Raw genomic sequence first — 23,883 nt, 5'->3', positions numbered from 1 at the left:
CTGTAGAACCTGCGCCCGGGTTGTAATGGCATTGTGCCCGTTTGATGGGCCAATTTTGGCTTAAGTGAAAAAGAGAAGATAGTATCACACACGCACAGATTCACAGGTAGGTCATAGGAACACAGGCAGAGGTACTTACCTCTGAGTATTTTGTTGTTTTGTTTAGCAGATGTCAACATAGGAAACCTTCAAAGCTGTAGGGAATTTTCATGAGTTCATTTGGGCCAAACTGATGACAGTTGCTAGGAAGCCAAATCTCAACTGATTGAGATAATGCCCTTAGAGAGGGTTGCATGAAATCCATTGGTGGTAGATTAAGGGGGCGGGAGAAGGCAAAGCAGAGAGATTTCTGGGATTGGATGAAAGCAAAATGGAGAAACATGTACTTCTTTCACATTGGTGGGTACAGGATAGTTAATAAACATTGACAGCGCTTCGAGATGGCCTCTGGGGAATGAGATAGTGATGACGGTTCTGTGGTCTTGTGCTCTGGCCCAGTGGTTGTGCCCTGAGGGGTCTGGAAGAGATGATTACTCCTCTATTTCAAAAGCACGTTCCTCTTACATTTTAGAGGTATGTTATCTTAGATGCAAAAAGACAATAAATAGATAGGCTCACTTACAGTAAAGACTGACCTCTGTCAAGGAGCCTGCAGGCCTAGGACATGACTACCTGCCATGACCTGCTTTTAGTTAGAAATTTTCATGTTCAGACCATCCCATGTGGTTGCTTTCAGTCTCTGAGTTTGTAAGGCTGCCGTGCAGGCCTCCTCTGAGCTGGTCGGGTTTAGTATAGAGCCCCCTTTTCGTCCACATAGATAAATATTTAATTATGATTATAGTGGCAGCTGTAGGCGTTGGAGTAGCATTACCATGTGCTTTAGTTTTAACTAATCATTGGCCGTGGTCTCAGTGGGGCAGCAGTAACATGGATCGTTTAAAGTAATCTGCGCGCGATATGTGACCTGGGGCACGTCACCCACGCTCTGTGTTTTGGTTTCTCCATGTACAAAATGGGAGTAGTAGCAGTGGCTCTTTCACAGGATGGTTGTGAAGGTTTAACTAACTGTGTTACGGTGTGTGAAAGGTTTAACCTGACACACAGGAAAAATTCAATAACTTTAGCTGTTACAATTGTTTAAAATATTAAAGTCAGCCCTGGCTGGTGTAGCTCAGTGGATTGAGCACCAGACTGCAAAGCAATGGGTTGCTGGTTCGATTCCCAGTCAGGCACATGCCTGGGTTGCGGGCCAGGTCCCCAGTAGGGGGTGCACAAGGGACAACTGTACACTGATGTTTCTCTCCCTCTCTTTCTCCTTCCCTTCCTCTCTGTCTAAAAATAAATAAAACCTTAAAAAATAAAATATTAAAGTTAGTCGGTTTCATTCTAGAACATCTGGAAAGTGTCTAGCTTCTCTCTTTTTCACCCCATTTTCCCTTCCAGTCTTTCAGCTGTAATGCGTAACAGCGGTCCAGGTGGAACCAGCAGCTCCCTATTTCTTCCCTCTGCTCTGTTTCTCTGCCATAGAATGTTTTACTTCAGGTCAGTCTAGTTTTGCTTTGGTGCGAAGAAAATTATACAACGTTATTGAAAGGCATTAACCTCTTTTTTTATTTTTTAAATATATTTTATTGATTATACCATTAGTTGTTCTATTCCCCCCCTTCATTCCCCTCCACCCTGCACACCCCTCCCCCACCATTCCCCCCCTTTAGTTTATGACCACGTATCTCAAGTTCTTTAGATTCTATATTTCCCATACTATTCTTGCCCTCCCCTTATCTATTTTCTACCTACTGTCTATGCTATTTTCTGTACCTTCTCCCCCTTCTCCTCCTCCCACTACCCTGTTTCTAACCCTCCATGTGTTCTTCATTTCTATGGTTCCACTCCTGATCTAGCTGTCCTCTTGGTTTGCTTTTGTTGTAGGTGTGGTTGTTAATAACTATGAGTTTGCTGTCCTTTCACTGTTCATATGTTTCATCTTCTTTTTCTTAGATAAGTCCCTTTAACATTTCATGTAATAAGGGCTTGGTGATGATGAACTCCTTGAATTTGATCTTATCTCAGATGAAGCACTTTATCTGTCCTTCCATTCTAAATGAAAGCTTTGCTGGATAAAGCAATCTTGGATGTAGGTCTTTGGATTTCATGACTTGGATAACTTCTTTCCAGCCCCTTCTTGCCTGTAAGGTGTCTTTTGAGAAATCAGCTAACAGTCTGATGGGAACTCCTTTGTAGGTGACTGTCCCCTTATCTCTTGTTGCTTTTAGGATTCTCTCCTTCATTTGAATCTTAGCTAATGTAATGATGATGTGCCTTAGTGTGTTCCTTCTTGGGTCCAACTTCTGTGAACACCTAGGGCTCCGCTCCTCATACTTAACAGGCAAGAACAGTCCAAAATTTGGCTCAAGAAGAACTCAAAGCCCCAGAGCCAATAACTCTAAGTGAAAAAGAAATAGCGAACCTCTCAGATGCACAGTTCAAAATACTGGTGATCAGGATGCTCACAGAACTGGTTGATTATAGTCACAAATTAGAGGAACATATGAAGGCTGAACTAATTGAAATAAAGGGAAATGCACAGGAAACCAACAGTGATGGTAAGGAAACTGGGACTCAAATCAATGGAGCGGACCAGAAGGAAGAACAAAACATCCAACCAGAAAAAAATGAAGAAACAAGAATTCAAAAAAATGAGGAGAGGCTTAGGAACCTCCAGGACATCTTTAAACGTTCCAATATCCGAATTATAGGGGTACCAGAAGGGGAAAAGAAACAGCCACGAGTGGAAAACTTATTTGAACAAATAATAAAGGAGAACTTCCCCAGTCTGGCAAAGGAAATAGACTTCCAGGAAATCCAGGAAGCTCAGAGAGTCCCAAAGAAGGCATTCACCTCTGAGTTAACAGAAAACTATCTCAAGTCCATGAGAGGAAGTTTCAGTATCAGAGTGTTTTAGTATTTAGAGAAGAAAAGTCAGTAGAATGGCTGTTATGTCAAAAAACTCTTGAAAGGAAGGTCCTGACCCCAGGTAATGCTCCCGTGATGCAGAGTTTGCCTCTGTGATGAGGACCATGAGAAGACTCTGCAGAGTGGAGGAGGTGGTCGAGGGCCTTGGTGCGTTGAGGAGATGAAGGGAGAATGTGGTATACGTGGAATTCTGGACTGCAGCTCTTCTCTAGCTGACTTCTCAGCTCACTGCTTAGACTTTTGTGTTCTTTACCATTTTAGCTTCCCAGGAAAACAGTGTATTTTCAGCCCTTAAGTGAGTGGGTAGCAGATTAAGAATTCTGCTTTCCATTTATGAGCAAACATTATTTTTGACTAGGGAAAGAGTAAAGAGTAGTGCACCGGCCATGATCTGAATGGTAAATCTCCAACTATGGACAGATAATTTGAAAATGTTTTTCCTCTTTGCTGGGAGAAGACACTACTGTAACTGAAATTGGGAGAGTTGGCATTTGTGCTGCCTGTCACTACCGGAACCAATAAACAGAGACAAGGGTTTTAGTTCTATGGGCGCTTCACGTGGCCAGCGATCTGAGAAGACAGTGGGTATGTATCTTATGTACTCTGAAAGACCGTCTTACTTTTCGTTTCAAGCTGACCTTTCTTATAATGAGAAAAAGTGTAAGCAAGGGGTCTGGAGTTCAGGAAAAAGGTATGTAAGGAGTTTGGAATTTAGAGAAAAGGTTAATCAGATAAAAGCTGCAGTTCAGTTTTCCTGGCATTCTTTCATTTGCTGACCACAGATTCTTTATCTGTGCCTTGGGCGGCTGCCATCTTGATTGCTTGCAGTCCTCCTGGGGCATGAAGGTTGGATTGCTTGTGGTCTCCTGGAGTCAGGGTGGGCCATTCCTTCAGGTTCTGAAATAGTAGCTTTTTCCATGCATTATGCACCTTTGTTGCCATTGGAGCATTACGGTGTGGATGTCTTTGTTGCTCACTATTGGAAGAGATAGCTCAGGAGGGAGGTCCAGGTTAGGTAAATTTGAGAGTTTCCATTTAGGGCAGCTAACTGAAGCTAATTGGCAAGCTCAGAGAGTTTTATCCAGTAGCGAAGACAGAGAAAGAGAGGAGAGCAAAGGACAAACCCACGAGGAACAGCTGTGTTTAAGGAGTAGTGAAAGGAGTCGGAGAAAGAGCTGTTGGGATGGACAACCAAGAGAACGGACGAGAAGAAAATATAAGATACAAATTAACTTAATATGAGATGCGGGGGTGGTGTGAATGACAAACACCAGTAGGAGAAACACAGGAAGGCATGAATAAATGGAGAGACCTTTCACGCATCTGGATGAGATTAACTACATTGAAATAGCACTTTCCTACTTAGTACTCCTCTCTTAGAGGCAGTGTAATTTCATTCTCTTTGTATGTTACTGAATTTTGTTTGTTAATTTGTTAGGTGTTTTTGTGCCTGTATTTTTATGAGATGGTTATGTATAGTTGAGTTTTTTGCTTTGTTTTGCTTTTATCTGGTACTGCCTTAGTCTGGTTTTTGCATCACGGTAATGCTAGGTTAGTGAACTTGGAAGTGTTCCTTCTCTGGAAGAGCTTGTGTACACCAAGTGTTTATTCTTGAAACATTTACTAGAGCTCTCCATTGAAAACATCTGGGACTGAAGATTTCTGGGAGTTTTAAGATTATGGGATCAATTTATTGAATAGTTACAGGTCAAGTGACATACTATATGTTGTGGGAATTATGATAGTTTACATTTTTTTAGGAATTGGCCTATTTCATTTAAGTTGTTAAACTTGGGGGGGGGGTTATTCATAGTTTTCCCATATTATCTTTTTAATGCCTATATTGGGGAAGAACAAACTTTCCTCTATCCTCAAGTTTCCTTTGGCTGGTCTAATAATCAAATAGACATGAGGAGATTAGCAAAAGAAAATAAACAAATTTAATACATATGTTTATATGGGAAACCTGCATACACGAGAGAGCCAGAGGCCCTATATGCAAGGAGAGGTTCAAAGATAGAAAGAGAAAATACTTACAGAAGACACCCTGAGCTGGGGGGGGGATGAGGGAATGTGCCTTGGGGGCTTCAAAGGGTAATCTCAGAGTGATAAGAAGAACAAAAGAGGTCATCTCTGATAATCTGTATTATGAGCAAGGCTCCTAATTAAAATTCTTATAGGTGGTAACGGGAGGGGCAGAAGTTACTCTTCAGCCCGAAGCTAAACTTGCTCTTAGCTCAAACCAAACTGCATGCCACAGTGGCATGTCTTGGGGTGACTGGTTCTGAGCCCGCACATCTTCAGGGACTGTAGCTTTAGTCCTTGTTTCATTCCTGATGTTGGTAATTTGTTTCTTTTCCCTTTCTGTCAGTCTTGCAGGTTTGTCAAAATTCTTTCTTTCTTTATTTTTTATTGTATTTTTTATTACCATTTATCCTCCTTATACTCTCTTCCACCTCCACCCACCTCCTGTCCCCCTCAATCACCACACTGCTGTCCGAGTCCGTGAATCCTTTTTCTTTTGTGCTGGATCCCTCCACTCCCCGCCCCCAGAGCTGTCAGCCTGTTCTCTACCTCTGAGTCTGTCTCTGTTTTGTTTGTTAGTTCGGTTTGTTCATCAGATTCCATGTATGAGACCATATGGTACTTGTCTTTCTCTGACTGGCTTATTTCACTTAGCATAATGTTCTCCAGGTCCATCCATGCTGTTGCAAAGGGTAAAATGATCTTTGTTACAACTGAGTAGTGTTCCATTGTGTAAACCATACCATAGTTGTTTTACCCACTCAGCTACTGATGGACACTTGGGGTGCTTCTAAATCTTGGCCATTGTGAATAATACTGCAGTGAATTTAGGGGTGCTTATGTTCTTTCGAATTAGTGGTTCAGCTTCCTTCAGATACATTCCCAGAAGTAGAATCTCTGGGTCATAAGGCAGTTTCATTTTTAATTTTTGGAGGTAACTCCATACTGCTACCCACAATCTGTTTTACTGATTTTTCTCTTGTTTTTTTTTTTCTTTTTCAAAGTTCATTGATTTCTGCTCTTTATCATTTCTTTGCTTTGGCTTACTTTATTCTTTTTCTACATTCTTGAAGTAGGAGCTAGCGTATAACTCAGTAATCCTATAGCAGGGTTATCGTAGTAGAACTAAAGTGGAATTCCTACTATGATAACCCTAGAGGAGTAGGGTTGTTGATTTGAGACTTTGTTTTTATTTTTTATTGTAAGCATTTCATATGTAGATTTTCCTGTCAGCACTGCTCAGCTGTGGCCCACACATTTTTTTGTACTGTATCCTGTTCAATCCCCAAATAACCCTGGATATAGGTAGGGATTTTCAACATCACTATAAGGAGGAAACGATGCAATGTTCTTAAATTTTCAAGGCTGCATCCTGAGCCGGGTAGTCTAGTTGCATGTCCAGTGGCCTTCAAGCCTCTTTTTAGATGTGAAATTTTTTTTATTTTACAGTGTTTATTTTTCTTGAACCAAGACCGTATAGACTCTAAATCTCAAACTTGATTGAGAATGAAAATGCAAACTAAGACTTGCAACTGTCGTTATGTATTGAGCAGTTACCCAGAACTCTGTGGTGTTCTGTAGCAGGATTCCAAAGGTGGTGATAAAAGTATTATTTTCCTATAAGGAGTTTTTAATCTAATTGGAGAGAAAGAAATTCTTTCAATGAAACTAATAAACAATGAAGTTCTGCATTCCCTGATACTGGGAGTTTCGAGAGTTGAAAAATCCAGCGTAGCTATAGCAGACTTTATGAAAGAGGTAAGACTTTTCTTTTTTTTTCATATATTTTATTGATCATGCCATTACAGTTGTTCTATTCCCCCCTCTTCATTTCCCTCCACTCGCACACTCCCTCCCCCACCATTCTCCCCCCCTTAGTTTATAACCACATGTCTCAAGTTCTTTACATTCTATATTTCCCCTACTATTGCCCTCCCCTGTCTGTTTTCTACCTACCGTCTATGCTACTTATTCTCTGTACCTTCTCCCCCCTTCTCCTCCTCCCACTCCCCTGTTGCTAACCCTTCATGTGATTTCCATTTCTATGGTTCCACTCCTGATCTAGCTGTCCTCTTGGTTTGCTTTTGTTTTAGGTGTGGTTGTTAATAACTGTGAGTTTGCTGTCCTTTCACTGTTCATATTTTTTATCTTTTTCTTAGATAAGTCTCTTTAACATTTCATATAGTAAGGGCTTGGTGATGATGAACTCCTTGAATTTGATCTTATCTGAGAAGCACTTTATCTGTCCTTCTATAAATGAAAGCTTTGCTGGATAGAGCAATCTTGGATGTAGGTCTTTGGATTTCATGACTTGGAATACTTCTTTCCAGCCCCTTCTTGCCTGTAAGGTCTCTTTTGAGAAATCCGCTGACAGTCTGATGGGAACTCCTTTGTAGGTGACTGTCCCCTTATCTCTTGCTGCTTCTAGGATTCTCTCCTTCATTTTAGTCTTGGCTAATGTAATTCTGATGTGCCTTGGTGTGTTCCTCCTTGGGTCCAACTTCTTTGGGACTCTCTGAGCTTCCTGGATTTCCTGGAAAGAGGGAAGACTTTAAATGGACCCTTAGGATAAGTGGGTGAGTGGAAAGCAGGAGGAACGTCATTCCAAGTGTTGGTCAGTGAGGCTGCCGTGGAGCGTGATGGGGAAGACCAGAGCAGGCACCGCTTGAGCTAGCTCCTTCCATGCATGCGGTAGTGCTTGAAAAGCATCACGGTTTGAATGTCATGGCCCAGTTCACACAGCGGACGGGTAGGGCAAACCTGGATTATAGAGGGTCTTGAAAGTAAAGCAGAAGACTGATGTAATCAGGGGACTAATGTGGTGAAGAGCAGTTTTAAAAATAGAAAAATTGGCAAAACATATGAACTGGTAGTACATAAAAAGAGAAATACAGATGATCAGTGAACAAAAATTGTTTGACCTCCAGTAATAAAGAAGGTAAATGAAAACATAGAATGACATTTTATAAGTAAACTGTCAGGTTAAAAAATGGCATTCAGCCCTTGGCTGTTGGCTCGGTTGGTTCAGCACTGTCCAGTGCACCAAAAGGTTGCGGTTTGTTCCCTGGTCAGGCACATGCCTAGGTGTGGGTTCGAGCCCCGATCTGGGCACTTGCAGGAGGCAACCGATTGATGTCTCTCTCACCGGCACCCTTCTCCCCCTCTATGTAAAGATCAGTGAACATATACATCCTCAGGTGAGGATTTTTAAAAAATGACATTCAGTTGGATTAAGTTAATTAATGCTTAACCTTAGCAGTAGACTCAGAAATCTTGGTGACGTAACATAAAAGTTTATTTCTCTCTCACTTCACAATTTGATGTGGGTTAGGTGGCTGCCCTCCCGCAGTGACTCAAGGGTATGAGTGGTTTCTCTCTTGCTACTTCAAGTTTTAGAATTTTTTGCTTTTAGTCTCTCTAGTGGTGGGAAGAAGAGAGTCCATACTTGTTTTTAACTGCCTTGTACTAGAAGTGACACGTGACTTGTGCTCGCATTTCTTTTGGTGAGAACTAGTCGTATGACTCCAACCAAACTCCACGACAGAGTGAATGAGAAATGTAGGGGAGCAGGTGGCTACGTGGGGAGTAAGAACCGCTTCTGTCACGCCGTGACTGGTGCATTGTTGGGAAATGGACGCGCTCTGTGTTGTTGGTGGGAGACTGAATGGTCATCTTTCTAGTCGACAGTAATTTTAAAGAGGGTAAGATATTCTTGCTCTGACCCAGCATTTCACAGAAAATTCTAAGGAAATAAGCAGGGGTGTCTGCAAAGATCGCTGCAAGAACAGTTGTTACAGCGTTGACTGCAGTGAAAGATTGGTAACAAGTTAAATGTCTAACAGAAGGGCATTGGTTAAGTGAAATATGGTCTTTCTGTATTGTGGGTGATGCGCAACTGTTGGTGATCACGTAGTCGAGTGTCTAACGACGTGGGATGTTAGACTGTTCTGAATAGAAGTGAAAAAGTCAGATTACAAAAAAGAACAGAAGATACCTATTCATGCATAGACAAAAGACTGGAAGAGATCTCTGGTTTTGGCACAACAGCAGACTAGATAAATACGTATAAAAATCCCCTGCTGCAAAATGCATGTTGTGCTCTCAAGGAGGAGAGGTATATCCTCATTAAAATGAACAAAGTAAGGTGGGGTCAGGGGAGCCTGGGGATTGCAAAGCTGAGGAGCATCCGCCCGACAGCCCCAGAGGGTGTTTGCCAGTCTTAGTGACTTGCGTTTTAGTTTTCAGGGGGGCGAGAGCAAAAGCCTTGGGCTTGGGAGTGTTAGCGCTGAGATGCCGGAGAAGAGTGTGGCCAGAGGAGTGTGGAGTTTCGAAGGGCTGAACCTTCACTAAGGGAGTAGGTGGGCTAGAAAGGCATTTGGCCGTGAGCACATGGAGATGGTTTTCTTCTCATGGATTCAGGGCTGGTCGTTGGAAGGAAAAACCACTGAGCACTCATGACCATGGGTTTCCCTGCATAGGGGTTTTGTTCAAATTTACAGATTGTTCAAGTTTACAGTACCGGTAGGGCTGGGACATACAAAGTGGTCTAAGGTGGGTGACGGGACCGAAGTGCCTGGAAAACACAAACTGTTCTAGAGGGACATAGCCTCAACCCAGACCACATAGTTTCCCAGAAATAAAAGCGCTGCCCAGAGTGAATACAGAATTACCAACCATGCGAGGAAACACTCTACCGTTCCTCTCTAAGTGAGAATCAGCTGATAAAACAAACTAAACATGTGAAGAGAAGGGATAGAAAACACGAGACCAGGTGTCATCATAAAAATGAGGCATTTTATACAAAGAGCCAATGGAGGCTCTGCAAATATGAAACAGTCACTGGCGTTAAAACCCAGTGGGCAGGATAAACAGCAGCTTGGACAGAGGAGAAGAGTTAATGTAGTAGATCAGGAGTTTTCAAACTGTGGGGTGAATCTGGGTTGTGGCTTTTTAATAGCCTACATGATAAGAATGGTTTTAACACTTCTAAAGGGTTATTTAAAAAAACAGACAAAAGAAAATATTCTACATATACTATATATGATCCCTAGAACCTAAAATATTTATATTTATTCTCTTGTTTACTGAAAAATCTCCTGACCCCCAAACTGGATAGCTCTGAGGAAGTTTCCAAAAGATATCACAAAAGACAAAGAGAAAATATAAAAGACAGGTTTAAAGAAATGGAGAATGGAAAGAGATGTGATTGATATCTGGTCATCTCATAGGAGTTCAAGAAGGAGAGAGTCGGGGACAGTAGGTATTTGAAGAGACAGGGGCTGAGAATTTTCTAGATTAGTGAAAAACATGAATCGGAAAGTGCTCAAGATCTAAGTACAATGAGAGCTGAGTGTCTGCCCCCCCCCCCCCATTCCATGTGTAGACTTGTGCAGAACTCCGAAGATGAGAAGATCTTAATGAGGAGTAAGAATGGAAAGTTAGATTAGGGCCAAGGCACAGGACTTAGACTGACATCTCATTTCTCAGCAGCAGTGATGGAATCCAGAGGATTCTGCAGTGTGGGTCTAAGAAAAGAAAAGAATCATTAGAGTAGAATTGTATATTCTGGTAGATCATTATTGAAGATTTACTGATAAAATAAAGAGTTTAGCACCAACAGACTTTCACTGAAGGAACTAGGTCAGGGAAAATGCAACAACCAGAGGGAAGGAATGAAATATAAAAGGAGTGGAATTCTGAGCAAGGACATTGGTAAATATATGGGTGAATTGAAACAAGCATGAATTCTGTTAATAATAAGGGCTAATACTCAGAGCATAAAAACAAGGTGGAGTTAACATATCAGTCAACAGTGACATGAAAGTCAGGAGATAGGTCATATTACTACTATATAAAAATATATATTTATATAATTATGTATATAAATATGTTAATATATTTATATAATTACATATATACATATACATATTAACTACACTGTATCAGATACTGTGGAGGGTAAATTTTATTTACTGTTTCTAATTTTTAGAGCAATCCTGAACATGAATGTTATCTTTTACTGATGGAAAAACTGCATCTCAGAATAGTTAATTGACCATCCAATAGCTTACAGAGCTGGGATTTGGTCCAGGTCTGGTCAGCTCTGGGGTCTTTACTCTTTCCTGTATATCATATTGTTTCTAGTTTGAGACTGCAAGAGTGTAGTATTGCGGGTGGAACTGAAATTACTGGGAAGCCTTTGCCATCACAGAGTAACCTCCTTGGAGAGGCATCCTTCGGACGTTGGCAGTGCCAGTCTCCTAAGGGCAAAGTAGAAAGCCTAGGGTTGGAGTAGAAGCTTTGGTAGCTGACGTCACTTACGTGATTGGATTCATTACTGATGATGCTGAAAGCCTTGGGGGCACTGTCTAGATGAGCCAAGAAGAAGACTGGGAGCCAGCAAAGCACAACAGGAGAGTAAGCCAAGGAAATAGGTTAAACACCAGGAAGTACAGTTTCGTGGGAAGTCGAGGGAAAAGCTGAGAGTTTGTACAGTGAAGATGTGACCGGCAGTGGGATTCGTTCAGGTACCAGGTGTTTATAGAGCACCCACAGTGTGGCGGCCCTGTGCTTGAGTACGGTGGTGAGCCAAGCACTTTCCTGCCCTCCAGGATTAGGTTTTGCGGGGGAGGGTAGGTAATAAATAAATAAATGAAAAGATACTATTCTAAAGAAAACAATAGATTGCTGCTAGAAAGTGCCTTTTAGTGCACGCAGACCCAAGGAAGAGCTATGGGAGCGAAAATCTACCTCCGTAAATGGAGGGCAGCGAAAGCGTGAAAGAGGCCAGCTGCTCCAGTCTGGTGGTGAGGTCACTGAGTTCGTTCAGGAAGAGTCACAGACGAGGCGTGGCTGGCAGCTGCGAGATGCAATGGATCCCCGCGCCTCTTGGCAGGTGCCAAAGAATTATACAGGTGAAGTGGGGGGTAGTCACAGGTACTAGTACATAATGCTGCAAGGTACAGAAATGACTGTATGTGCTCGACCAGGTCAGGACAACAACCTGGTCCAGGAAGCAGCACAAAGCAGGAGGCAAGGGGAGGGCGCTGATTTATGTCAGAGCGCACATCGGTGACCGTCAGACAGCCTCTAAGGGGGTTTGTGGAACTCGGCCTCCATGCTGGACCAGGTCCGGCTTTCAGGACAGACGGTGGTCCCGTCACACAGCTGTGTCCCTCCACAGTGTCGAGGAGGGAGAAAGCCTACTTTAATGGGAGTATCAAGAAAGTTGAGGTTGGAAGGATGAGAGTAACCAGAGGAAAATCTAGGGGATAGTGTTTGAGACTGGAAGGATGGTAAGTGTAAAGGTTCTGAGGCAGTAAAGAGCTGGTATTGTTGAGAAACTGAAAGGAGGCCCATGTAGCTCGAGTTGAGTGAGCAAGTGGAACAGCGATGGCAGAGGAGATCAGCTGGGTGGGCGGTGGGGGTTGGTGGGGAAGAGCCTGGGGGTACAGTGGGTGCCATTGAGAGATTTAAGGAGGGGGGTCGTGGTCTAATTCCTGTATTAAGAGGGTGGTTCTGGTTGCTGTGTGTCGAGTGCATTGTGGGGCTGACAAGTTAGGCGTTGGCAGATGGCCGGGAGTGAGCTGTTGCCTTGCTTTTGAAGTAAAACTCTCTGGCAATTGCTCCTTATCAATGTTCCAGTGACACTTATTCCTGCATCGTGTTACCTTCACCGTCATTTTCCAGAGAATGACAGAAGAGATACTGAGGGTTTTCTTTTTCTTTTGTGCTTGAACTAATTTAATTAGCTGTTTAGAAAAGAGAGTTCATGCTATGGGACGTTAGTGACACTTTCACCTTGTTTTGGTAAAAGAGATGGAATCTGGTGGGGATAAATTCTTTTAATCACTGTTGAAATACCGGTTTCCAGTAGAATATTTGTTTCTACTTCTAGCTGTTTATATGTAAGTTGGTGGCAGCAGCAGGGTGAGATTAAAGCAGTCTGTCTCCAATGACTGTTAAAAAAATTTTGTTTAGACCCCGTGTAATATACTTTCGAGCCTTTAACAGGAGAAACTGGAACATCTCTGATGCAGAGAGCGCGGTATGTAACACGCCCTCCGGATCCCCGCCGTCCATGGCCCTGCTGCCCGTGTCCCCCCGCCGTCCGCAGCGGGCTGGCTTCCTCTGCAGCCCCAGCACTCCTCACCCCTGCCCTGTGGGTTGCACAGCCCATTCCTACGAAGTCATTTCCCTGTAAATTCTCGGTGTGTACCTCTGTATTTGAGTGTGGTGATTGATTCCCTCTCTGAGCACATAAACAGATAACCCCACGTGGGGATGGTTCGCCTGTGACAGTGCCGGTTTGTCTGCTGTCCCCGTGCACTGATTCATCGCGCCCATTCTCACTTAGAAGAGTGTCTTTCTTTGGACATTAATATCGTCACCTTAGGGAAGCCTTTTTGTAGTGGACACTAAATAAATTCTTTAATAAACCCTTCGTTATTAAGTATTTTTTCTAATAGCTTGTCCCTTTTTTATTTTCTGCCAGGACAGCAAGCTCTGGAGTTCACTATTTCAGGAAATTACACGCTCAGATGTAAGGCAGCTGAGTCCGAGACAGGAAGGGTCCTGCATCTTTCGGTAAGGAGGGAGCGTGCAGCTGAGCTGCCCTGATTATACCTTTCCCGTTTTCCTCAGCCCACTCTCGTTGTTATGATTTGATCACAACTGCAGAGAATGTTCTTTTGAAAAGAGAAGGAGATTTTAACATTTGAATTAAAAAAGGATAGTGCTTTTTGGTTAATATTTCCACATTATTAACCAATTTGGTTAATATTAAACCAATATTAAACGTGGACCCAATGTGGACATAATAACCTACAGTCTTTGAGATATTTGGTCAGCTATTAATTATCCAAGTTTAGATCATCCAAATTAAGCTTTTTCCATGACTCATATTTTTTGGTTTTTGTTGTCTTTATCTCTTGCTCAACTTACCTGAAGCCTTCTAATAATATTGTCAAGAACTTTTCATTTTATTTAAAGGGAGAGAAAACTATCAAACCTTTCATAGCTATACGCCTTCAACAAAGGTAGAGGCTGGAGCGAGTGAGGCCTGTGAAATACCACGTATTTTATACTGCCTTCTGGTGGTGCCCCGTGTGTGTTCTCTCTCAGGCTAAAGGGAGCTTGTGAGACCAAGGGGTACGTGACACTTTAGAATGTCTCACAGTTACACTCGGTGTGTTTTAGACATGCTAAGAGTATGAAATTGGAGGTATTCTTTGGCACAGAATACTGTAAATTCAGTGCTAGGTATGTTGAGTTTGAGGTGAAAGTAAATGCAAAAGCTTTTGTAGCCTGTGATAGTAAAGTTTGGTAAGAGAACAGGACTGAGAACCTTGTTCCTAGATTTATTAGCCCGAAGTACCCTCATGTCCTTTATCCTTTATTTTCATAGCAACGCAATGTATTATTATCTCCATACACTTATCTCCACTTTGGGAGTTCAGGAAACCGAGGCATAAGGTCTGATAGCAAATCTGCCTCTGAAGGATAAGAAATAGTGCCCTTCATTTCTAAGTATAATGTTCCTTCTGGAAGACACAGTTACTATTTATATTCTAAGGAGCGCATGGTGTCTAACAGATGATAAATGAGAAGCAAACTGGGAAATAAATTTTTCTCTGGATTACTGCATCTGTTACTGGGTAGCGCTCTAAGGAGTTCTCCACTCTTTTCATCTCTGAATATAACAAGTGGAGCTTCATGAAGAGGTTTTCTTGTTTTGTGTGTGTGTGTATGTGTTTAAGTAGTTCAGTAGGAGACTTATATGTTAAGAATGAAAGTAGCTACCAAGGCTGGATAAGAAGGTGTTTCTTCTCAACTGAACATGCTGCCTGAGTCTGGAATAACACGCTGTCGCAGGCATCTCGGCCCTCTTGAATGTAGTTGACCATCATTTTATAGGGTTCTAATGCTGCTGGATGTCCAGTGTAAAAGGAAGAAGGGTGTGTGAGAGTGTGTGTGTGTATGAGTGTAAAAACTGAAGCTGGTTTTGGACTTATCCTTATCCATTTCTTATTAACCACATGTAAAAATAGCCATATTAAAACCTACAGTGGACTTAAAATGTTCTGTGAGACACACACTAATATTCCATCTTACAAGATTTGAGCATTTTCTAGAAATGCACTGGGGGAGGGCAGGGTTGTTGAACATAATCTCTTCAAGACTGACATGCTTCTCTTTCTTTTGTAGGCCTGATTGTTGGCAATGACATCGACAACAGGCTGGCATTTATTTTTGTCCGAACCAGCTACTTTATAACTGTGAGTAGTAACTATGCATATTTGTCAGTCAGCAAAACCAAGGAACAAGAGCTATGGCTGTTGAAGAAGTCTGTCTGATTCCAGGATGTGTTTCCTGGGTTTCATCATCAGGAACTTCCTCCTTTCCATCTCATCAGCGATGCGGCACCTCGTACCACTTGACAAAGCGTAAGGACATGTGCTTTCATCAACAACCAGAACTTGACATCTGCTGGAACAGGGTCAGAGACCACTTCAATTACAGCTGAGAAAAATGAAATTTCCGTTTTATTTGGTGCCTTGTACAGGGAGCACATTCACTCATATGGAAACGCGTGAGTAAAAAAGAGATTGCGTTTTGTCTAATACAAACTCACGGTTATGGCGAGTGACCCAACGTGATCAGAGGGGGCAAGAGCCGCAGAGGAACTCATGACAGGTTATACCATGTTGCGGAATGGGGGAGTGGGGAATGGAGGTCAGACCTGGATGTTACGGTGGTCCAACCGTATCCGACTCACGTGGCTCAGTTTTACCCTCTTCATCATTCTGGTTTTCTTCCCCCTCATTGCTCACTACTATCTCACCACTCTGGATGAGGCCGATGAGGCCGGCAAGCGGATTTTTGGCCCACGGGCCGGTAATGAGCTATGCGAGGTAAAGCATGTGCTGGATCTTTGCCGAATTCGAGAGTCCGTAAGCGAAGAGCTCTTGCAGCTGGAAGCCAAGAGGCAAGAGCTGAACAGTGAAATCGCCAAGCTGAACTTGAAGATTGAAGCCTGTAAGAAGAGTATTGAGAATGCCAAACAGGACCTCCTTCAGCTTAAGAATGTCATTAGCCAGACCGAGCATTCTTACAAGGAGCTGATGGCCCAAAACCAGCCCAAACTCTCTCTGCCCATCCGGTTGCTCCCAGAGAAGGATGATGCTGGCCTTCCTCCCCCGAAGGTCATACGAGGTTGTCGGCTGCACAATTGTTTTGATTATTCTCGCTGCCCTCTCACCTCTGGATTTCCGGTCTATGTTTATGACAGTGACCAGTTTGCCTTTGGCAGCTACCTGGATCCCTTGGTCAAGCAGGCTTTTCAGGCCACAGTACGAGCCAACGTCTATGTTACGGAAAATGCGGACATTGCCTGCCTCTATGTGGTATTAGTGGGAGAGATGCAGGAGCCAGTTCTGCGGCCTGCTGAACTGGAGAGGCAGCTGTATTCTCTACCACACTGGCGGACAGATGGACACAACCATGTCGTCATCAGCCTGTCGCGGAAGTCAGACACGCAGAACTTACTATATAATGTCAGTACAGGCCGTGCCATGGTGGCCCAGTCCACGTTCTATGCTGCCCAGTACAGACCTGGCTTTGACCTGGTAGTATCACCACTAGTCCATGCCATGTCGGAGCCCAACTTCATGGAAATCCCACCACAGGTGCCAGTTAAGCGCAAATATCTCTTCACCTTCCAGGGTGAGAAGATTGAATCCCTGAGATCCAGCCTTCAGGAGGCCCGCTCCTTCGAAGAAGAAATGGAGGGGGACCCCCCGGCCGACTATGATGATCGTATCATTGCCACCCTAAAGGCTGTGCAGGACAGCAAGCTGGATCAGGTCCTGGTAGAATTTACCTGCAAAAACCAGCCTAAACCCAGTCTGCCTACTGAGTGGGCACTGTGTGGGGAGCGGGAAGACCGCTTGGAGTTACTGAAGCTCTCCACCTTTGCCCTCATTATCACTCCTGGGGATCCTCACTTGGTGATTTCATCCGGGTGTGCAACACGGCTCTTCGAAGCCCTGGAGGTTGGTGCTGTCCCAGTTGTGCTGGGGGAGCAAGTACAGCTTCCTTATCAGGACATGCTGCAGTGGAATGAGGCAGCCCTGGTGGTGCCCAAGCCACGTGTGACCGAGGTCCACTTCCTGTTACGAAGTCTCTCGGACAGTGACCTGCTGGCTATGAGACGGCAGGGCCGCTTTCTCTGGGAGACTTACTTCTCAACTGCTGACAGTATTTTCAATACCGTGCTGGCTATGATTAGGACTCGCATACAGATCCCAGCCGCTCCCATCCGGGAAGAGGCAGCAGCTGAGATCCCCCATCGGTCAGGCAAGGCGGCTGGAACTGACCCCAACATGGCTGACAATGGGGACCTGGACCTGGGGCCAGTGGAGACTGAGCCTCCATATGCCTCACCCAAATACCTCCGCAACTTTACTTTGACCGTCACTGACTTTTACCGCAGCTGGAACTCTGCCCCAGGGCCTTTCCATCTTTTCCCCCACACACCCTTTGACCCGGTGTTACCCTCTGAGGCCAAATTCTTGGGCTCAGGGACTGGATTTCGGCCGATTGGTGGTGGAGCTGGGGGTTCTGGCAAAGAGTTTCAGGCAGCACTTGGAGGCAATGTTCCACGGGAGCAGTTCACGGTGGTGATGTTGACTTACGAGCGGGAGGAGGTGCTTATGAACTCTTTAGAGAGACTGAATGGCCTCCCTTACCTGAACAAGGTGGTGGTGGTGTGGAATTCTCCCAAGCTACCGTCAGAAGACCTTCTGTGGCCTGACATTGGCGTCCCCATCATGGTAACAAAAATGAGCAGCTTGTTTTATTGCATGAGATGGTGTTTTACTCTTAATCCCCTGTCTGTGTGTATATAGGTATATACACACTTTTTTATACTATCCAGTTTCTTTCCCAGTGAAATTTGTTTGCTCCTTTCAGGCCTTGCCCATTCCGTCTCTGCTACCTCCTAAATCTTCCCAGACTCTCCAGAGTGGAAATTGATACTGGCCCCATGGAGGGTTAGGAAACCCCCTCAGTTACCCCCATAGGTTTCTTCCGTGTGATAACAAAGGCGATGATGAGATTGATGACAAAAGGCCAACATTTAAGAAGCACTCATGATCTGGGCACTGTAATTTACATTTCTAGAACTTAATGTCATTACTTGTTGTGATTTCTTTATATCTGTTCAAACCTAGGGATAGAGAAGTTGATTATTTTGCTCAAAGTAATGATCAGGAGCTGAAGGATGGAGGTAACTGATGGAGGAGCTGAGCTTGAGTATGTCTGATTCTAGAAGCTGTGGTTTTAATCGCATCCCAGAGGATTTAGGAAGAGAACCTGTGTCATTCACCAGGATATTATGGAAGTCTTTTGGAAGACCAGAGGTGGGGTTTCTATGTTGGGGGTTGGGGATCCTGAACCTTTACTGTAGTCTCGTGTAGGTTCTTTCTCAGCCTTTATTTGTCATGGGAGGATGCTGTGTTTTACAGGAAAAACAGAGCCAAATATGCAAGATTGGGCTTTAGTTCTGGGTACTTTGTTTAGCCCTCTTCTGATGTAAATTTGACAGTCTACAAGTTGACCCATTTCTGTTAAATGTGAGGTCTTAGGGCAAGTCTTAAGCAAACTGCTAATTATTTACCCTACAACATAGGTACTTTCCAGAAAAAGGTAGCAAGGAAGGGCAGGGATTCTGATGGGTCATATGCTGCTAGAAGCTTGCTTAAGAAAATTAGTGTAGTTTTTAGGAAGAATTTGTCTGGAAGGGAAGTGTCTGGGCTAGACAGTTTTTTAAAAATGTATTTGAGGAATTAATTCATGTGAAATGTTGGGTAGGCCAAAAAGTTTTTTTTTTTTTCCTGGCTAAGATGGCTCTAGTAGCACCTAGTTGTGTTTAACTTCATTCGAAACAATTTTGTTGGATTGTATTGTGACAGCTGTCTTCAGTATGCATTTAAAAAAATTTTATCAAAATTAGTGAATTTTTGTGTAGCCATTTGAATATTGAAGATGGAAGGAAAATAGGCAACATTTTTGGTATATTACACTTTATTCTTTCAAGAAAGCTGAAAACCCAGCTGAAATGCAAAAAGCAGTGTGTGGAGAAGTTGCTGTGACTGATGGAGTGTGTCAGAAGTGGTTTCTGAAGTGTCTTGCTGGGGATTTCTTGCTGGGTGATGCTCCATGGTCGGGTAGACCAGTTGAAGCTGATAGCAATCAAATCAATACATTAATTGAGAATAATCAACATTATACCACGTGGGAAATAGCTGACATACTTAAAATATCCAAATCAATAAAGTTATTGATGAAAAATATATCTTTTATTTTATGGAAAAAACTAAATGGACTTTTTGTCCAACCCAGCATTTTCTAAGCAGCAGCATGTTATAATAGAAAAGTATGGGTTTGGGCCTGGGATTGAGTTGTTGTTTTGTGACCTTGGTAAATTAATGAACTTCTCTGACATCAGGATTAAAGAGGAATCCAAAATAATACAACTACGGGATCTAGAAAGATGCTCAATTATTGCTTCCTACTTACTCCTTTACGTTGAAGGAGTGTGCATATGTTGCCTGTATTATGGACAGCTTTCACTCACTTCCTTGATAAAGGCTCCAGTATCCTTTTCCCTTTGTGTCATAGCCGTTACTGCCTCCTGTGTTCCATGCACATCTTTGTTTTAAATTTTCTTTCGTACTACTGCTGCCACTTGCTTACTACTGCTGCTAGTCTTTTCTTGTATTTTGTTTAATCGAATTTATAATCCAAGTCTATTCAAGACCATGTAGGGTTCTAAAAATATTTGATCCCAGAATTTATCTATTTTCTATATCAAGAAAAGTGTTATGAGATTTCTTTATAGGCTTCTTCCCAATTTCACTTTTTTAACTTTCTCAGTTACAACTTTTTGAACATCATTGCAATTTAAAAAAATTGTTCTGCGAAAGGTAGATGCTGCTCAGGTAGAATAAAAGCAGCCTTTGTTTTCCATTTTTCCCGAGTTTTCTTTGAATTTGGTAGGGATGTAGAGGAGCTGATGCCACCCCGTTAACAATGACTGAAATTCATCAGGGAACGTGCCAGAACTAATCCTTCCTTTTAACTCTGGTGGGAAATAAGTAGTCCTCTCTGATTACCACTCTTTGCAATAACACAGTAACTAGTGGGAAATGCCAGACACTTTCCAAATGGACGGCATTCTGAATAACTTGCTCCTATTAGAGGTACAAGTTTTTTCTTGTTCTTTGAAAAACAGGAAACAGTTTCAAACCAGAGAATTTTAGTTCATTCTCTAAATATTTTGACTGTGTTTTCTATTAAAGAGAGGCAGGTGTTTGGGGCAGCAGTTGAATTGCTGACCTCGTGGGCATAGAGCCAGCGCTACCCAGGTATCAGGGCTAAGGGAGAATGGCACCTCTCTCCTCTGTGGAAAAATGGTGGTATTATGAGACATCTCAGAGTGATTTTCCCACCTAGGATGCAGACGTACCCTATCCATGACATTAGTTACCAGGTCTTGATAAAATTTGCAGCAGGGTGGTTCCCAGGCAATCTCTTAGATTTCAGTCCTTCAGGAAGAATAATTTGAAATGAGCATATTGGCTGAATGAATCAACTCAGGAACCCACATGTCATTTCAAAAAATGCTGCACCATTTGTGCTTCTCTTATGCTCAGATTCCCATGTAGGCAGTAGGAATAAATGCTAGATATTTGTTGGGTAGAAACCTATTGAGTCTTAGGTGTTTGAGTAGGGGAGATTACCTTAGGGTTACCTACTGAGACTTATATATTAAAATTCCTCATTTGTTACCATAGTTTGCATAACAAAGGGAAAACTTAATCAGATCTGGCTTGGAGTAAATGTGATATTCACTGACACCATTCTTGGACACTCTTGCCCCAAATGTTTTGTGTAAAGAGAATTTCAGTTCAAATGGGATGGGACCTGGGCAGGGTGACAGGATTCCACCCAGAGAGATGGGTGTAGTGTTGCCAGTTGAAGTGAATATCTCATCTGAATGGTGTGGGGCTTCTGAGCAGAGGTGGCAGTGGTGGGTGACTACCCTTTCTCTATCCCATGCCTGTTTTGTAAACAGTTGAATCGGGGACTTCCACCAAGATGGAGGCATAGGTGGAAACACTGTGCCTTCTCCCACAACCAAGTTTGAATACAACTAAGGTTTGGAGAACAAAGACACAGCCAAAGGACAGAAAATTGAATTATATGGAAGTCCGACTACATCTAACCATTCAACGGGGACGGTAAGAGGGGCGGAGCCAGCAGCGAGCAGGGTCGGGCAGGACAGATCCCCCGACCTAGGTGCGCAGGCAGCCCGGAACCAGTTGGGGTGCGGGACAGACTGACCATGGTCGCACATTCGTGCACAGTGAGATGGACCACGCAGGCCCCAGGGGGTGAGGGCTGACGGTGGTGGCACACTCGCATGCAGTGGGACGAAATGCCTGGGCCCCGTGACGGTGGCAGCTGGGACGCCATTGTCCCTCTTTGACCCCGCCCCCACATAAACGTCACAATCCAGCGACTTAGTTGCCCTGCTCTAGTGAACACCTTAGGGCTCCGATCCTGCTACAGAACAGGCACGAACAGCCCAAAAGATGGCGCAAGAAGAACTCAAAGTCCCAGAGTCGATAACTCTCAGCGACCGAGAAATTGCCAGCCTCTCAGAAGCACAGTTCAAGACACTGTTTATCAGGATGCTCACAGAACTGGTTGATTATAGTCACAAATTAGGGGAACATATGAAGACTAAACTAATTGAAATGAAGGTAGATGCACAGGAAACCAATAGTGATGGAAAGGAAACTGGGACTCAAATCAATGGAATGGACCAGAAGGAAGAACGAAACATCCAACCAGAAAGGAATGAAGAAATGAGAATTCAACAAAATGAGGAGAGGCTTAGGAACTTCTAGGACATCTTTAAACGTTCCAACATCCGGATTATAGGGGTACCAGAAGGGGGAAAGAAATAGCCACGAGTGGAAAACTTATTTGAACAAATAATAAAGGAGAACTTCCCCAGTCTGGCAAAGGAAATAGACTTCCAGGAAATCCAGGAAGCACAGAGAGTCCCAAAGAAGTTGGACCCAAGAAGGAACACACCAAGGCACATCATAATTACATTAGCCAAGACTAAAATGAAGGAGAGAATCCTAGAAGCAGCAAGAGATAAGGGGACAGTCACCTACAAAGGAGTTCCCATCAGACTGTTAGCTGATTTCTCAAAAGAGACCTTACAGGCAAGAAGGGGCTGGAAAGAAGTATTCCAAGTCATGAAATCCAAAGACCTACAGCCAAGATTGCTTTAGCCAGCAAAACTTTCATTTAGAATGGAAGGACAGATAAAGTGCTTCTCAGATAAGATCCAATTCAAGGAGTTCATCATCACCAAGCCCTTATTATATGAAATGTTAAAGGGACTAATATAAGAAAAAGAAGATGAAAAATATGAACAGTGAAAGGACAGCAAACTCATAGTTATTAACAACCACACCTACAACAAAAGCAAACCAAGAGGACAGCTAGATCAGGAGTGGAACCATAGAAATGAAGAACACATGGAGGGTTAGCAACAGGGTAGTGGGAGGAGGAGAAGGGGGGAGAAGGCACAGAAAATAGCATAGACAGTAGGTAGAAAATAGATGGGGGGGGCAAGAATAGTAGGGGAAATAGAATGTAAAGAACTTGAGACATGTGGTTATAAACTAAGGGGGGGGAGAATGGTGGGGGAGGGAGTGTGCGGGTGGAGGGAAATGAAGGGGGGGAATAGAACAACTGTAATGGTGTAATCAATAAAATATATTTTTAAAAAAAGTTGAATTGGGTTCCTTAACTCCTGGAGTGTAACGACAAAGACTATCTAACGGAAGTCAAATGGAGAGTAGTATTGTGTCAAGGGATTTGAAGGGTAGCCTTGAAAAAACCCCTTAATTGCCTGGGGACCACCACTTTCATACATTTTGAAGTTCCACTGTTTCCAGGCCACCATTGTTTCTGATGATATGTCAGGATTTCAAATCTTTGTTTCCCTGTAGTTTTTCTCTGGTTGCCTTTTTAGACTTTTTTCCCTTATGTTTGGCTTTTAGCGGTGTGAGCATGATGTGCCTTGGTATGGTTCCCTTTGGTTTTTATTCTGATTGGGGTGCATTAAGCTTCTTGAATCTGTCAATTTATGTTTTTTATCATATTTTGGGAAATTTTAATGTATTATTTACTTAGATTTTTTTCTAAGTAAATTTTTTTCTAAGTAAAATTTTTTCTCCCCCATTCTTTTCCTCCTCTCCTTTGGGGACTCCATTATATACAGGCGAATGGCATTTTGATGTTGTCCCCCAGTTCTCAGTGTCTCTGTCCATTTCTTTAAAATATTTTTCATTTTAAAAAATTTTTATTTATTTATCTTCAGAGGGGAAGGGAAGGAAAGGAGACAGGGAGAGAAATATCAATGTATGGTTGCCTCTTGTAGGTCCCCTGCTGGGAACTGGCCTGCAACCCAGGCATGTGCCCTGACTGGGAATCGAACAGCAATCTTTTGGTTTGCAGGCCCATGCTCAATCCACTGAGCTACACCAGCCAGGGCTCTTTTTCAATTTTGATAATTTCTGTTAACCCATCATCAAGGGCACTGATTTTTGTGCCCACTGTTAATCTAGTCAATTAAAATAGTCCAGTAAGTTATAAATGTCAGATACTGTATTTTCCAGTCCCCAAATTTCAGTGCTTTTAGAATAATAGTTTCTTTTTTCTGCTGAGATTTCCTGTTTTTTTTTTCTCATTCTGAGTATGCTTTTTACTTCATCGAGCATAGTTAGTGATAGCTAC

At 43.0% G+C, this 23,883-nt stretch overlaps 1 protein-coding gene across 3 annotated transcripts in view; it reads left to right on the top strand.

The window, feature by feature from the left end:
• Positions 1-23,883, top strand: part of EXTL3 (exostosin like glycosyltransferase 3) — a 62,781-nt gene that overhangs the window by 9,430 nt on the left and 29,468 nt on the right. For 2 of the 3 annotated variants that reach the window (XM_037042207.1, XM_037042208.1), the window contains exon 2: positions 15,205-17,831. In XM_037042207.1, the coding sequence (XP_036898102.1) occupies positions 15,687-17,831 (2,145 nt within the window). In that variant the 5' untranslated portion in view covers positions 15,205-15,686. Of the gene's footprint in view, positions 1-13,492; positions 13,585-15,204; positions 17,832-23,883 lie in introns of all 3 variants that reach the window. The other variant, XM_037042209.1, reaches the window with a different exon arrangement.

This window comes from Sturnira hondurensis, unplaced genomic scaffold (assembly GCF_014824575.4).
Source record: "Sturnira hondurensis isolate 20B ecotype Veracruz unplaced genomic scaffold, ASM1482457v3 Scaffold0003693, whole genome shotgun sequence".
Lineage (NCBI taxonomy): Eukaryota > Metazoa > Chordata > Mammalia > Chiroptera > Phyllostomidae > Sturnira > Sturnira hondurensis.
This window is presented reverse-complemented; position numbering and strand designations above follow the sequence as displayed.